The following is a 17812-nucleotide window of genomic DNA, read 5'->3' on the forward strand; positions in this document are numbered from 1 at the left end:
ATCAAGAAGGCCGATTCTAGATCCTTGTCAACAACAGTTGGGGTTGGCTTCATATAAAATATTTTTGCAATGCCTACATAGACAAATTACAAAATGAGAGAGAGAGAGAGAGAGAGAGAGAGAGCGAGTGGGAGAGAGAGATAAAGAGAGAGAGAAAGAGAAAGATAGATAGATAGATAGAGATAGATAGATAGATAGATAGATAGATAGATAGATGGATAGATAGATAGATAGATAGATAGAGAAAGAGAGAGAGAGAGAGAGAGAGAGAGAGAGAGAGAGAGAGAGAGAGAGAGAGATGGACACCAACTGCAACTGATGATGATTTTTCGTCTGTAATACGATTTGTCCCATACATTTATTGATGATGGAAACTGTCCATCAAAAGGACATTTCCCGGCATAATGTGATCAACGGGCTTTCCTTTGCCTGGAGCTGTAAACTAAACAGACTTTCCAATGGAATTACTTAGTTAAGCTTTTTGAGGTAACCAAATTATACACGGAATAGAGCGTTCTGTTTACTGACTCTTAACAGCCTGAAAATCATTAGACTGCCTGCAGCTTGAATACTTACTTAATGCTTTTTAAAACAAAACTTGAGCAATATCCACTAAACGTGCTCAAAGCGCTTTACAAGGGGTCTCTAGCCAATAGCAACACTTGACATGTTGGACGAGACACAACATCTGTTAGACTATAATATTACAATTTTTGCCCGGATAGAGACAACGGTGTTAACGGCCAGGTATTCACTTTACACCTGTGTGCAATGAGAGAGTGTGAGAAAAGAGTCTTTTCCAAGGACTCAAGCTCGGGACTCGAACCCAGGAACTTCCGATCCCAAGGCGAGTGTCATACCATCGACCACGTAGCCGTTCAGACGATGGCGCGAAGGGCCGCAATTAAGAGTTTCCAGACTCTGTCACAAGCCAGTCGATGCAGAGTCTCTCCAGACGTATTCCACAATCGGATCTACTCGTAGCCATCGTTAACTTATAGCCTGACACTAGAACCGCAGCCATCGTTAATGTATAGCCTGACACTAGAACCGTAGCCATCGTTAACTTATAGCCTGACACTAGAGCCGTAGCCATCATTAACTTATAGCCTGACACTAGAGTCGTATCCATCGTTAATTTATAGCCTGACACTAGAACCGTAGCCATCGTTCACTTACAGCCTGACACTGACCAAAAAATGACGTCAAAATGCCAGTCGTGAGTTGTATTCAATAGATAGTTCGAAGATGACGTCACTCAGGTCTTTGTTGTAGTTTTTGCCATCCGCGTTTTATGAGTAATGCTCACTGAACTGTATTAACCTGACTATAAATGTTCATGGATACACACAGTTTTGTGTGTTGGTCCGTTATACTTCCGGATGGCAATGTTATGAGCTTCTTAGCCAAGCGCATACTATCTATAGTTCAACCAATGGGATCACTTGTTTCCATGATCACTACTAACGACAACTCACTAGGCGGTGAAAAAAAAAACAACCAACAAATAAGGACGTCAAAATGCCAGTCTTTTTGGGTTTCAGTATCAGGCTATAACTTAACTATGGCTACGATAGAACCCACTAAGACTTATAGTCTGACGTCAGTTTTTAGCTTTGTGCAGCGCATAATGAGTTGTCTTTAGTAATGCTCAATGATACAAGTGATTCCATTGGTTGAGCTATTGAACACATGCCACGATATGTTTTCTTTTGTGGCCAAAAACTTGTCTTTTGGCGTAATTTTTTGGGTCAGATTCAGGCTATAAGTTTAGGATGGCTACGATCTGCTTCTACAAATTCCTTACCATAAAGACAGACGGTTGTCTTTTGTCCTTGGGTGATCAGCCTTCGGTAATGCTGCTATGTGGTCTTGAAGTATGACACTCGCCTTCGGATCGGAAAGTCCAGGATTCGAGTCCCACCCTCAGCGGAGCATAGTTGAGTCCTTGGAAAATGCTCATTACTCATATTTTCTTGCCGCACTCGGGTGTAAAATGAGTGGCTGGCCGTTTAATTGTAATATCGCCTAAATATAGCCTTGTGCGGCTATGTGGTCTTGTGGTATGACACTCGCTTTCGGATCGGAAGGTCCTGGGTTCGAGCCTCAATCGGCGCATAGTTGAGTCCTTGGAAAAGGCTCTTTATTCACATTTTCTCACCGTACTCAGGTGTTGTCTCTGTCAGAAAAAAAATACTATCGTCTAAAAGGCGTCATGTCACGTCCAACAGGTTAAGTGTTGCTGTTGGCTAGGGACCCCTTATAAAGCGTTTTGAGCACGTTTATCGGATTTTGCAAATGCCTGTTTTTCAATGGAGAACATGCCCTATGATGCTCCATCACTTTATCCGTCTAATTATTATCTAAGTTTAATTGAGTAGCCCTTTAGAGTCATAAGACCAATGGAGTCGGAGTTTTCCTCAGTTTATGTTGCGTTTAATGGAAAGGGACAATTGCTTTCTTCCCTTTGGATAGGAAGTATATTAATTGATCTCAAACAACTATCAGCCAAAAACTAACGAACCAATAAAGATAGATAGAGGTAGATAGATGAATATATATATATATATATATATATATATATATATATATATATATATATATATGTGTGTGTGTGTGTTTGTGTGTATGTGTATAGATAGATAGATAGAAAAGTATATAGACAGAAATATAGATAGATAGATAGATTTAGGGGAAGTGAAACATATGTGTAGAGAGAGTTAGAAAGAAAGAAAGAAAGAAAGAGAAAGAAAGAAAGAAAGAAAGAAAGAAAGAGAGAGAGAGAGAGAGAGAGAGAGAGAGAGAGAGAGAGAGAGAGAGAGAGAGAGAGAGAGAGAGAGAGAGAGGGGGGGGGGTGGCGGAGAGAGAGAGAAAGTGAAAAAAATGTAGATTGGGAGAGAATGTATATGTGTGTGTGTGTGTGTGTGTGTGTGTGTGTATGTGAATGTGTATAAGTATGTATGTATGTATGTATGTATGTATGTATGTATGTATGTATGTATGTATGTATGTATGTATGTATGTATGTATGTATGTATGTATGTATGTGTGTGTGTGAGAGAGAGAGAGAGAGAGAGAGAGATAGATAGATAGATAGATAGATAGAGAGAGAGAGAGAGAGAGAGAGAGAGAGAGAGAGAGAGAGAGAGAGAGAGGTAGAATAGAGAATTGATGTTATTATCATTATGATGTTTGACTTGCCCGTTGCTCTAACAGAAACGGTTGGCATGACAACAGCCAAACACAGTAAAAACATCAACTTCCACTGCTCAATTCTTTATAGAATACTAAGTTTACGTACAAATATCGATAAATAGGACCACTACGATTCTGGGATTTCAACAATCCATAATGAATAATAATTTGTGTACGCCGACCTGCCTACTGTTACGAGAAAATCGTAGAATTTGAAAATTTGGCTACAAATTGAGAACTTCATGAGCATCTCTTAGTTCTTAAAACCTATTGAAAAAGAAGATTAGATCTATGCCATACTACAAATTAAAAAAAAAAAAAAGGATTTTGGGCTGTTATTTAACCGATGGTAAGAGATTCGTCTGTAGTGTTTCATTCATCCTATTTTGTTGATAAAGGGGAAACCCGAAACGTCCATTTTATCTGCTTTCGTATATTAAATTGAAGCTTACATTCAGTTTCACATTGTTATCAAACATATCTTGAATTCAAGATTCATGGAAAAATACAAGGGAAAGATAATCCCGTGCACTCTTGTATTGTGAGGGATTTAAGCACGAAATCGTCCCAAGTGTCGAGTAATCTCTGGGGTGTGTTAATCAGGAGATCCAAGGTTCACTTCCCAGTCGAGGGAGGCTGATTTTTAAGATTAAAAAAAAAAAATATTGTATTTTTCTTTCTGTAAGGTGGAGTGAATCATGTGTTGTTTTGTGTTCTTTGGTGCTTTTCCGTTTTTTTTTTTGTGTGTGTGTCGATTTTACCCTCTTCCGTGTATTAAAATTAATTTTTGTAAACGCTATTTTTTTATTGGCCTCCTTGTTAAAGGGGTGCTGTGTTCATGTTGCTGAAAGTGTCAATATTGGAGTTACTAATCGATGGACAATCGTTTCTTAACGCTTTTATTCTGGATCGTTGTTGATTTTAGACAGAGGATGAATGCGCAATTATAGTATGAAGTATGCCATTGAGCTCTAAATCTATTCCTTATTTGTACCATTCCCCTTTGCCTTACTTTTCTCTAGTGTGCTTTTAATTGTAGGCAAATATTAGTATTTTCCCCCTATCCCACTTATTTCTTCTTTTATGCTGGCGCGGAATAAATGGCCTCAATGTGTCGCGAGAGCCGTAAAACCCTTTAAAACAAACAAAACCAAACCAGCACTGATCTCTCTCTCTCTCTCTCTCTCTCTCTCTCTCTCTCTCTCTCTCTCTCTCTCTCTCTCTGGGACATTGACATTGCATCCATAGTAACCGTTGAATTATTGAAAGCTAAATTTCAACCCGCTGCTAAATCTAATGTTTCTAGTAATGTTGATAACGCTATCACATTGTTAGTAAGTTTACCGCTGCTTTTTGGTGTATCTAGTGTGTTGTTACACATAATTAAGTGTGTTACACATAATCAAACTTTTAATGGTTCATTAACTCTTCACTATAGAACTACCATCCTTACTCGTTGATTTGAGACGATAAGTGATCCCAATATGTGACCTATTGTGCGCATCTAAAAATAAAGCATTTATAAAGGGTAACATCCACTAAACGTGCTCAAAGCGCTTAAAAAGAGGCCCCTATCCAAAAGCAACACTTAACACGTGTAAAACGAGACTTGCCGCCTGCACCCGTCCGCACAAACACACACACACACACACATACTCACTCACACACATACACACACACACATTCTCTCTCTCTCTCTATCTCTCTCTCTCTCTCGCTCTCTCTCTCTCTCTCTCTCTCTCTCTCTCTCAGACACCCACACTGCACAAACACACATACTACAATCTGCACACGCAAAAAAAAAAAAAACAAAAAAAAAAAAAAAAAGAAAAACAACAACAACAAACAAACAACAACAAAAATTATAATAACAAAACAACCCCCCCCCCCACCCCCGCCCCAAACAAAACAAACTTCCCTTTGAGCACGTTTAGTGGATGTTGCGCTTTATAAATGCTCACAAAATATATATATTTTTTAAAAGCACGCAATCCAACAACAAAACAAAAAGGGAAGAAACCGCATTATGTATTGTATTTAATACTTCTATGATCAGAAGCAGATGTTTTGTTGACTAGGCTTGCCATAATATACCTAATGGATAGTAAATCTCTCATTGATTGAACGCAAAAAATCGGATTCAAATGCGTATAAATAAATATTATATGGACTAGACGATCATTCATTAGACATTAGTGTGTTAACGATGAGGTTCCCAACCTACAGCGATCGACGAACGGCGTGGAAGAAATGTAAATCTGTCCTTAGCCTCTTCCACGTCGATCGTCTATGGTTGTAGCGGAGACAGCGATATAAAGAGACGCGAAACTTATGAAGTGACAATAGGGTTTTAAGAGCAGACGTAACGAATGTATCTATGTCATGTCGAGTCCAGTAGGTAAACATTCTCTCTCTCTCTCTCTCTCTCTCTCTCTCTCTCTCTCTCTCTCTCTCTCTCTCTCTCTCTCTCTCTCTCTCTCTCTCTCTCTCTCTTTCATAATGTTTATGTGTAATAATACAATTGAAATATGGCACGGATTTTCGCTGCAGGTGTGATTTCTTCTTACTAAATTCTCTCAGACTATAATTTTTTTTTGTATTTGTATGATTGATATAGCGGGTAGAAATGATGCGTATTTAAACACATACTATCAATACACAAATGCCATGTTTACCTATTTGACATTGAACACCCACATACGGAAGAAGCCCCTAAGTTTCATATCTCCATCATTTACCTACTTGACATTGAACACCCACATACGGAAGAAGCTCCTAAGTTTCATGTCTCCATCATTCACCTACTTGACATTAATAATAATAATAATAATAATAATAATAAATAATAATAATAATAATAATAAGTAATAATAATAATAATAATAATAATAATAATAATAATAATAATAATAATAATAATAATATAATAATAATAATAATATAATAATAATAATAATAATAATACACATTTATATAGCGCTCATTCTCGTGTAAAACACAAGCTCTGGGCACTTTACAATATAAATATCAATTTTAAGTGAAAAAAAAATAAAAAATAATAATAATTCATAGCCAAATTAAGGATTCATAGAGTCAATAAAAACAAATACAGTAAAAGTGTGTCTTGAGATTCTTTTCAAAGGTAGGTAAAGACTTGCACTCCCTCAGACCACGTGGTAGTTCATTCCAAATCTTGGGGCCGAAACAAGCAAACGATCTATCACCAAATTCTGTTCTTGATCTTTTTTCCGAAATTTTCGTTTGGTCATTACATGATCTTAAAGTGTAATTTTCAAATTTACACATGACCACGTGATCTGTGAGATATGCCGGTGCTATACCAGTCAAACACTTATAAACAAAACACGCTGCTTTGTAATATTATGTGCGCTTTTCAATGGGCAACCAGTGGAGAGAGGCCAACAAAGGGGTTGCATGATCAAATTTTTTTTTGCCAAAAACTAATCTTGCTGCAGTTTTGCAGTAGTTGTAATTGTTTAATAGAAGCCTGAGGTAAGTTGACAAGCAGTGAGTTACAATAATCTAATTTCGAAAAAATGAGGGAAACAACCAATGTCTTACATGTTCCAATTGCAATATACTGACGGATCGAACTGATTTTCTTCAATTGAAAGTATAAAGATTAACAGAGAGCAGAAATGTGAGCTGACATTCTCATTTGTGAATCAAAATAGACACCCAAATTTTTCACAGTCTTTGAAACTGAAACATTAAACACCAACATACGGAAGAAACCCCAAAGTTTCATGTCTCCAACATTTACCTACTTGACATTGAACACCCACATACGGAAGAAGCCCCAAAGTTTCATGTCTCCATCATTTACCTACTTGACATTGAACACCCACATACGGAAGAAGCCCCAAAGTTTCATGTCTCCATCATTTACCTACTTGACATTGAACACCCACATACGGAAGAAGCCCCAAAGTTTCATGTCTCCATCATTTACCTACTTGACATTATCACCCGCATACGGAAGAAGCCCCAAAGTTTCATGTCTCAAACATTTACCTACTTGACATTGAACACCCACATACGGAAGAAGCCCCAAAGTTTCATGTCTCCATCATTTACCTACTTGACATTGAACACCCACATACGGAAGAAGCCCCTAAGTTTCATATCTCCATCATTTACCTACTTGACATTGAACACCCACATACGGAAGAAGCCCCTAAGTTTCATGTCTCCATCATTTACCTACTTGACATTGAACACCTACATACGGAAGAAGCCCAAAGTTTCATGTCTCCATCATTTACCTACTTGACATTGAACACCCACATACGGAGAAGCCAAGTTCATTCTCCATCATTTACCTACTTGACATTATCACCCGCATACGGAAGAAGCCCCAAAGTTTCATGTCTCCATCATTTCAGTCTCCGGTTGTCGGTTGGGAACGTAATCTTTTACTTGTGAATATTTTAAGGATGTCCGCGAGACGATCAAAGCATACTTTTAGGATCACCACCAATATTTATTTATGGCTTTGCCCTTGAGGGCGACTCACCGAGTTACATTGTAGTTGTAACACAGACAGTTGGTCATCAATCCAGCGTGTGCTCATAATTTAATCATTATACGCTCTATTTATTTATAGTAAATCCATTCTAAATAACGATAAGCCGTGTAATAGATACTGTGTGTAATAATGGAGCACAGAGACATGTAAACATACACAGATGCTAATGAGTGTGTAAAAAAAATGACGGCCCAGACAGTCCTTGGGGAAGAAATAAAATCGTTATCCAATTATATTGAACACACACACACACACAAACGTACACACATACACACATATACACACACACACATATTATATATATATATATATATATATATATATATATATATATATATATATATATAATATAAGGACACACTGCAACAACGGATTTATCGTCAACTGAAGATATGCGAGATCAGCATCGAAACGATCGTCTAGGCGAAAACATGTTAATGTCCTTATTCATTTTACATGCTCTAATTAATATTATCGAGCACTCTAGTATCTTCAAGTACCAACCAGCACTAATAATATATAAAAATTTCACATATTAGTTAAAAATAATAGTGTAGGACGCAGACACTTGTTTTCTATTCAAACTAGATTTCAGTCATCTTAGATCAAAACGAACAACTCTTTACGTTCAATACAGAATCAATTAGTCGCAAGCATCTTAAACATTGACGCTATACGTTTAGGTGATAAACTTTCAACATCTTGACCATTTATAGATAGAATGCGCTTGGCCAAGGAGTTCACAACATTGCCATCCGGAAGGCCTGAGTGACGTCATCTGCATACTATCTATAGATAATATGCAGATGGCGTCACTCAGGCCTTTGTTATTGTTTTTGCCATCCGCGTTTGTGAGTTGTTCTCACTAAACTGTATTAACCAGACTATAAAAGTTCATGGTTACACAGAGTTTGTGTGTTGGTCCGTTATACTTCCGGATGGCAATGTTGTGAACTCCTTGGTCAAGCGCATTCTATCTATAGTCTGATTGATACAATTTAGTGAGAACTATTCATTAAAAAAGCTGGCTTAAAAACAATAACAAAGAGATGGGTGTCGTCAATTTTGTTCTATCTACACTCTATCACCGTCAAACCGTCCTTGAGTTCAATTAAGTGCTTCATCTATGATGTAACAGATGGCATTATCTTATCGCACCTCAAGGCCAATGAACGATCACAACCTCTACTCTACCCTACTCTGGAAAAACACGTCTATTTCAAAATTTGGCCAGAAAACTCTGAGAACGATTTTGTATATTTCGAAGGGACTGACCTGAATAACTTGAACTTTTGTAAGTACAGTGGATCCCCCGTCCAGCGTGGTTGATCGGCAGGACGCAAACAAATCCTGGTTTAGGCTATGTACTTTGTGATATTTATGGATATTGATGCTATGCATTTAGGTAAAATATTCACAACATCCGCCAGCCAGATATAACGTACCAACTCACAAAACTATGAGCAACATTGAACGTTTATAAAGTCTGATTGGTATAATTTAGTGAGAACTAATCACCAAAATGGCTGTCTAAAACCAATAACAAGTTGCATGACATCAATTTTGTTTCATCTTAATCATCATCAACCAATCAGAAAAAGTTTGATTCCCGATTTCTAGATTCGATTAGCTGAATAAAAAAAGTCGAGAAAGGATTTTTAGATTACACACAGAATGGAGCCATCAAAGATTCTTTGCAGAGATGGCCAATATATTTCGACAAATGCCCCCTCTCCCCAAAAACAGGCCGTCAAGCAACATTGTCACTGTCCTGAAATATTGTTCGTCCAGGTGCAAAAGCGGTACTTATCCTAATTGCTACCTACTTAAGTTATTCACCAGAACCCCCCCCCCCCCATCCTTAAAAAAAAAAGAAAAAAGAAAAAAAGAAAACAAAACCCAAAATGAACAACAACAAAATAACCCAAAAAAAAAAAAAAAAATAACAAAAAAAAAAAAAAAAAAAAAAAGCCGAACAAAAAAAAAAAAAAAAAAAAAAAAAAAAAAAAAAAGCAACAAACAATTTTTTAAAAAGCAACAATTAAAGACAACTACAAAACAAAGCGCAAATCAAAAATAGCAAACAAAGAAAAAAAAATAAAAATAAAATAAAACAAATCAAAACCCCAATTTTAAAAAAATTTAAAAAGCAACAAAACAAGCAATCAAAAACAAAAGAAATCGAAACAAACATAAAAAAAATTAAATAACACAAAACAAAACAAACAAAAAAACCCAACAAAACAACAATAAACAAATCCCAAACAAAAAGGCAAAACAAACTAACAACCAAAATCATAAACAAACAAACAAAACTAAAAGTAACTAACAATAACAACAAAAAATTAGAAGAAAAAAAAAAAAAAAAAAAAAAGAAACACATTCTAGCAAAGGCAAGCAAAAGACTGATATTGTGGCAAAGAGTAAATTGAAAACGTTTCAAAGAATAACAACCATAAAGTTCTTTGTACACCTGGATGACAACACAAAATAGAATTAAATAAGATAAAAGAATAGGACAATACATACCAACTAACACAAAGACAAAATAAAGCATAAAAGTAAACAAACGGACACACAAATAAATGATCGTGAGACAGTTTTTACATTATTTTTTGTCGAATGAAGAAATGAGAAACGACTGAAAAGATTAATGTGATAAGTCGTTATTTCACCTTGATACAAACTTAAGCGACGTTGAGCCTGATAAATCACATAATGGGTGGCAATGGTCGCAAATATCTAGCCGTATTACCCCGGATGATGGCATTTTTCACACATTAACCCACTCGACTCAAGTATGAATGAGAACCTTACGAGGAACGCCATGTGGCCACATGGGCGAAATGAAACACTTTGACACACTTTATAAGCCCTAACCACCTCACCCCTCCCTAATATAGATACTGTAGACATTATTATTATTATTATCATCATCATCATCATCATCATCATCATCATCATCATCATCATCATCATCATCATTATTATTATTATCATTATTATGATTATTATTATTATTATTATTATTATTATTATTATTATTATTATCATTATTTGCTTTTTCATGCTTTTCCCAGAAAATAAAAATTAATTTCCTCCTTTTCGTTTCCCCAGGATCTCGTGATCTTTGAGCCTTGACCTTTCACCTATCAGAGGTCATTTGTTTCCGGGTTCTAGTAAAAGAGACGGGTCTCGAAGTGTAAACAGTAACTGTTTTCCACTCTCGGCATGTACAAAAAGAAGTATACGATGGCTGCAAAACCTGTCACGACTACCGTCTCTTCAGAGCATGTTTTTAAAAGAATTCGTGACGAAGTCGAACATGACGTACACGGGTCATCACATGTTTTTGTCATCATTGGAGCTTCAGTGAGTAAACAATGCTACAAACATCTCAAAACTTTTTGTTTGGGAACTCATTGTCATTGTCTGTCGTTCCTCTACACTACATCTGATTCGATTCGGTCAGCAGGAGTTCAGAAGTGAGATGATCAATGACTCAGCGAAAACTTTTGAAAACTATGTTTTCTATCGTTTTCACGTTTAATTGAAGTAAATGTTGGAAGAATATGAAATTAGATCTAAACTAGACGTCTAGATAGAACTGATGGTGTTCTGATGAGACCACTGTAAATTGCATGGTTTAAATGTAATAATTAATATGTAGAGTCTAAACTCGGTTTATTTGACGAAAAAGACAAAATCAGAGATCAATTGGAAGTCAAGTTAGAAATTAAAAAGAACAGAATTAAAACTCTTCCAAAGGAATAAAAGTGAGTCAAAGTTACTGGTCGAAAGGAAAAGCTTTTTATAACAACTGCTGTCCAAATAAAATAAGGAGAAAAAAAACATATTCTGATAGTGTTGTTAGACAGGCAACAATCCTTATACAATCCTGAGTAGTAGGGCTAAGAAATTTCCATTGCCTGCACTGTGCCCCCACCCCCTCCATCCTGTGTTTGCACACACACATGGAGTTTGAGTCTGAATAGCCATGGGAGACTATTCAAACTCGGAGTCGGATTTACCACTTCGTGAGTCTAAAGTGGAGGCACCAGGTATCTAGTGATTAAAACATGGGGCTCATGCTCCCTCCCATCTTGTTTTGTTTATCCAGAGACTGAGCTGTCAAATTTGTTGTTATTAGGGTTCTCAGGGGGTCCCGATAGCTCAGGTGAAAGAGCACTCGCTTCACACGCAAAGGTACCGAGATTGATCCCTGGTGCAGTCGAGATATTTTTCTGACCCCCCCTGTCCACCCACCAGTGACTGGGTAGCTGAGCCTAAAAGATTTGGTGAAAGTACTTTGCAATAGACTAATGCCCTATCCAAAGGATAGCAAGCAATTCCTATTGTCCGTTTCACACTATAGAAACTGGGATAAACTCTGGTTCCATGGGCCCCCACAATACTTATATAATATATATAAAGATTTCATATAATTGACAAAGGGCTCCTTATATTTTATCCTGATTGTGCTGGAATGGAAATTATCAGGCTATAGGCATAAGAAATTTCCATAGATGACTTATGAAAAAAGCATGCTTATTCACCAATGATTTGATATATTTTTGAGGAGAAATTCCATCCGCCACAAAAAAAAGTTATTCATAGTTATTCTCCTTGAATTAAAGTTTTATAAATTTTGCATCTGAAAATAGGGTCTTTATTTTATTAGGGTTGTGTAACACTCAACGTCAATTATTTTTGGGATCATTTTTAATTCAAGGTGAACAACTATTTATTTCATCATGTTGTGCTGTACCTCACTGTGTAAAACATATATTTACTGTTTATATGTAAGTGGCGGATGCGTTTGGAATTTCTCCCTCATTTTGAATCGTTTTTGTCACATAGACTTGCACAGGACTGATGTAAGTTATTTCCTCATCAACATGTGCCTCTCTGTTCAAAACTAAAAACCTATGAAAAGTTTATGATTAAATGCTGTACACCCCGATAAGTGCAGCAGAGATCTTTTGCATTACTTCCCTTTCATTTTAATGAGTGCTATGATATATCAATATTTTATTTTTACCGATATTTTTTTTTGTATTAGTTCCTGTAATGTTGATATATAAAAGGAATGCCTTTAAGTTCATATCTCTTTATTTTTCAAAGCCTATATATATATATATATATATATATATATATATATATATATATATATATATATATATATATAATTGCCTTTCCTTGCTATAGTCTCTCTTACTCTTTGTTCTACTATTCTACTCTTTGTGCGGCTATGTGGTCTAGTGGTATGACACTCGCTTTCGTATCAGTAGGTCCTGGGTTCAAGCCTCGCTCAGCGCATAGTTGAGTCCTTCGAGAAGGCTCTTTACTCACATTCTCTCACCGCACTCAGGTGTAAAATGAGTACCTGGCCATTAACAGTGTTGTCTCTGTCCGAAAAAAGATGTAATATCGCCTAACAAGTGTCATGTCCCGTTCTAAATCTTAAATATTGCTGTTAGCCAGGGACCCCTTGTAAAGCACTTTGTGCACGTTTAGTGGATATTGTGCTATATAAAAGCTCATTTATTATACTTCAATTTATTACCATTGTTGTAATGAATTATACTTGCATTGGTTTGAAACTATTTCCAGAAACAACAATGAACCCATAATTTTGGGTTATCAGACCTGCAAATAAGTACATGCATTTCCAATCCAATTATGTAGCCTCAATGTTTAAAAAGTGAGCACATATGTACCAGGTAAAGGATAGTAAGGGAAAAAAAAGTAAATAAAACAACAATTCTTAATCTGGAGTCCAATAGGAGGTCCTGTTCACTACGTAGGTGAGCATTCGCCACGTTCGAATTGCATGGATTTAATGGATTTATAGTTCAATAAATCTGTTCAACCCATCATTTTCATCTAGAATATATATTTTTTTTTCATTCCTAGAAATCATGATTGCAGACATTATGACATCTACTGATATCATTGAAATGAAAATTAATTGTCACCCTAGGTTCTTCTATTGACTGTGGTTAATTAATTGTTCTTGTTTTCTTCTCAGGGAGATTTAGCAAAGAAAAAGATCTACCCAACACTATGGTGAGACAGATTGTCATTTAACTTAGAAATCTAAAAAATGATTTCAGCAAGTGAATTAAATTAATTCTTTATTGTTGATATATTTTTTATATCCATTCTTTTCCTTCTTTAAGCGTAATGTAAACTTATTATGTCTTCCTATTGCATATGATGCAGACTAAATGGTAGAGCTTTCTACAAGGCAAAGCATTTTAAATTACAGTAATCTCACATATTGCTTTTAATTCTTATCCAAAGAATATTCCAATATAATATTGTTATTTTGTAGATTGTGCTTTTATGTCCTGTGAAAATAGAGCTTTGAAAGATACATTTTGCCCATTTGAAAATGACTTCTTTTTTTCCGTCTTTATTCTCCCTTTTCCTTTCATTATCCATTTATTTGCAGGTGGCTATACAAAGATGGTCTTCTGCCTCCCAAAACATCTTTCATCGGATATGCCAGAAGCAAAATGTCCATGGAGCAAGTCAAGGAAAAATGCCTGCCCTTTATGAAGGTTTGAAGATACGATGGAGGATGATCCTTTTTCATGAACTTTTCTTATCCAGTTTGAAGAACTGAGTAGTGTCATTTACAATCTAGTACTACTTTACTGTTGAACTGCATGGAACAACATAAATAGTTTATCGAATCATGATTTGACAAATACATGATTGTAGTTTTAGAACAAGGGAAAGTAAATTACAGTGGTGAGTGTGGTGGAGGAGAGATGAGTCTATTTGATTTAATGCCAATAGCCAATAGCCAAGTTATTATTGTTTTTTTTGTTTGTTTGCTGATGATCTCTACCATTTGTGATGCTTGCATGAGAAAGGCTTTCAATTAGTTGTTGAATCTGTGAGAGATTTCTCTATAACGTGAAATTACGAGGGCTCTTTCATAATTAACCGAAAAATGCCTGTAAAATCCGCGTTTTTTATGCTATCAACAAAATTCTTGCACGTGTTCATACCTTGACTCGTCCTTCATTTCTCTACGTAACAGCCAAGTCTGGCGACACACCTCTACCAACGCCGCACCATGGAATAGATACCCTCTCGGAAGAAATTTCTGTCAAGGTTTTGTAGCCATTTCCGCACATGGTCAACAAGCTCTTCATCGACATCAAAGCGCTTTCCTGCCAGCTCACGTTTCAGTGGCCCAAAGAGGTGATAATCAGATGGTGCGAGGTCTGGACTGTGTGGTGGGTGTGGCAAAATCTCCCATCCATATTTCTCTAGCCAACCTTGCGTCACTCGTGCTGTGTGGGGTGTAGCGTTGTCGTGTTGCAAAATGACCCCGTTGGTCAACTGCCCTGGGCGCTTTCTGCGAATGGCCTCCCTAAGCTTGTCAAGAGTTTGGCAGTACCTTGCAGCATTGATTGTTTCTCCAGGTTGTAAGGTTTCGAACAGAATAACACCACGACTGTCCCAGAAAACAGTTCCCATTATTTTCTTTGCTGACCGCATGACTTTGAATTTCTTCGCGACAGGTGAGGATGGATGTTTCCATGTCATCGAATCTTTCTTTGTTTCTGGGGTGCAATGGTGCAACCAAGTCTCATCACCGGTGACTATGCTGTCAAGAAAAGTCACATCGTACCCTAGAAAGTCTCCGCCGGCTTTGGCAGTATGCCCATGAACCCTGCGTGAGCTCTTGCTTCTTCTCAAAAGTTCCCTGCAGATGTCCAATCTTTGTTCTTTATGATTGTCTGTCAATTGCTTAGGACCCCATCTTGCGCTGACTTTTCTGTAGCCAAGTTCATCAAATACAATTCTATGGGCAGAAGTTTCCGAAATTTCAAGACTGCTTGCGATTTCATGAAGTTTCAACCTCCTGTCTTGACGAATAAGCTCATCAACTCACTTCACATTGTCTTCTGACGTCACAGTTATCGAACAACCTCTCCCTTCCCTGTCTGTCAAGTCGGAATGGCCGGCTTCAAATTACACCAGTGATAGACTTGTGTACGGCTTATAACATGCTCAACATATACACTCTGAAGTTCTTTATGAATTTTGGTAGGATTCAGACTTTTGGCGTTCAAAAAACGTATGACAGCTCTGATTTCCTCCTTTGACCAAGTTTCAAGGTGGGCCGCCATCTTTAAAATCGTCTAGAAATTCATTGTGCAAAATGATGCACTTCATAATTTCTGGGAATATCCGTAAGGAAATAAGGAATATCATGTCGTTTACAGAATTAAAAAATCTCCACTGGTTGCTGAGCAATGGACATTTTTCGGTTATTTCTGAAAGAGCCCTCGTACAAAGACAATGAAGATCATAAATTAGGAATTTGATCTCAGTTTTTCAAATTTGAGATATCATCCAACACATGTGTAGTGTGCACAACAAACACTTTTTCGAATACAACGTCCATCAGACTATTTGAGATTCTTGCCTTCATTCTTGACTTTCGCGCATTGAGCATCACCCAGTGATGAAAATGCGTGTTATAGATGTCATGTATTATTACCCAAATTTCTTAATGCGTGCAGATCACTGTGGTTATAAAGGGTAAATAGATTTTTAGATGAATGCTAATTACTCTTTTCAATGGTTTTCCATATATTTTGAAATTATGCTTTGTAAAGACCTCTATATTTTATTTTTGTTGGTTTCCTCGGATGAGTAAGACTGGTTTTGATTTTCAATTAAAAAAACAACAAACTGTACCCATATCAAAAAGCAGAGATGAAGAGTTTTAGACCTGTTTTTCGAACATTTAGAATTCATTGAAAAATATCTAATTGCTAGATTTATCATTATTTTAAAAATTCTCATAACAAATTTGCTTTGTCTAGTGTGGAAAAACATTGATATTTTTTCTTATCTTCAGGTGACAAATGAGGATCAGGATATGCTCAACTCATTTTTCAAACTCAACACGTATGTTGCTGGCTCGTATGACAAGGCATCTGACTTCAATGTACTTAATAATGCAATCAAAGAAAAGGGCAATGTAAACAGATTATTCTATTTGGCTGTCCCCCCATCAGTATTCCAACCTATCACCTTGAATCTCAAAGCTGTATGCATGACTACTAGGTAAGATGACCCGCTCATTTTTAATGATGCATTGTTTATTTTAAAATAAGGTAAAATTTTATAACTAACAATCCACATCAAGCCATGGGATGCATTAACTCACTCAATCCTAGAGATTTTTGCTACTTTTCAAAATTGGAAGAAATGTATTAAAATTGAGCATGTAGGATAGATAGTTTTATTCAACTATCATTAACATGCAAAAAAACTAGAAATATTAGCTTTGATACTACGCCTTTAATTTGTCTCAGAAAAATTAAATAAATGAGCATGGGGTAAAAGTAACCCAGGTAAACTACGGATATTGTCGGTGTTAGGGTTGAGTGAGTTAAAGCATCTACCAAGGACTTCCATTTCTGTCTGTTGCTTGCATGGACACTGATGGTTTTCCAGGTTAGGCCAACCGCATGAAGCCCTTCATCCATGAATCTCCTCCCGGTTTCTTAGTAAAGCGCTTGCCTGATCGTCTTTTGAAAATTTTATAAAGTTATGAACTATTTGTTAAATGAAATATAATTTCAAGATATTAAATTGCCAGGGCAGTGTGGTTCAGTAGCATGATCTCCACCTGGACCATCAGTGTGTTTGTCACACCCACTTTGTTATATGGGCTTGAATGTCAGCTTGCTTTAGCTCATTGGCTGCTTTTCCTACTGCAACCCAGAGTGATGATCACTCAAAGGAAAAAATACCCTCATGGGAATTAAAAGAGAATTATCCAACAGGCAATTTACAAAAATAAATTAAATCAAAACATACCTGCCCATTTAAATAAATGGGCCTTCTTTTATTTCAATTTTAACATATTTTGAATTATCGTCTTATTTCTCTCTCTCTCTCTCTCTCTCTCTCTCTCTCTCTCTCTCTCTGTCTCTGTCTCTCTCTCTCTCTCTCTCTCTCTCTCTCTCTCTCTCTCTCTCTCTCTCTCTCTCTCTCTCTCTCTCTCTCTCTCTCTCTCTCTCTCTCTCT

General features: G+C 36.6%; 2 protein-coding genes across 5 annotated transcripts in view; one reads left to right on the forward strand and one right to left on the reverse strand.

Annotated features, from left to right (window-relative positions):
• The window catches only part of LOC144975196 (actin-related protein 8-like), a 407315-nt gene that overhangs the window by 310717 nt on the left and 78786 nt on the right, over positions 1-17812 (reverse strand). The gene's annotated exons all lie outside the window — the stretch shown is intronic.
• Positions 1-17812, forward strand: part of LOC144975198 (glucose-6-phosphate 1-dehydrogenase-like) — a 68602-nt gene that overhangs the window by 11056 nt on the left and 39734 nt on the right. For both annotated transcript variants that reach the window (XM_078919030.1, XM_078919031.1), the window contains exons 2-5: positions 10862-11116; positions 13776-13813; positions 14202-14310; positions 16635-16843. In XM_078919030.1, coding sequence (XP_078775156.1) covers positions 10976-11116; positions 13776-13813; positions 14202-14310; positions 16635-16843 — 497 coding nt within the window. In that variant the 5' untranslated portion in view covers positions 10862-10975. The remainder of the gene's footprint in view (positions 1-10861; positions 11117-13775; positions 13814-14201; positions 14311-16634; positions 16844-17812) is intronic.

Source organism: Berghia stephanieae, chromosome 6 (assembly GCF_034508935.2).
Source record: "Berghia stephanieae isolate SIO BIC M18660-M18661 chromosome 6, UCSD_Bste_1.3, whole genome shotgun sequence".
Lineage (NCBI taxonomy): Eukaryota > Metazoa > Mollusca > Gastropoda > Nudibranchia > Aeolidiidae > Berghia > Berghia stephanieae.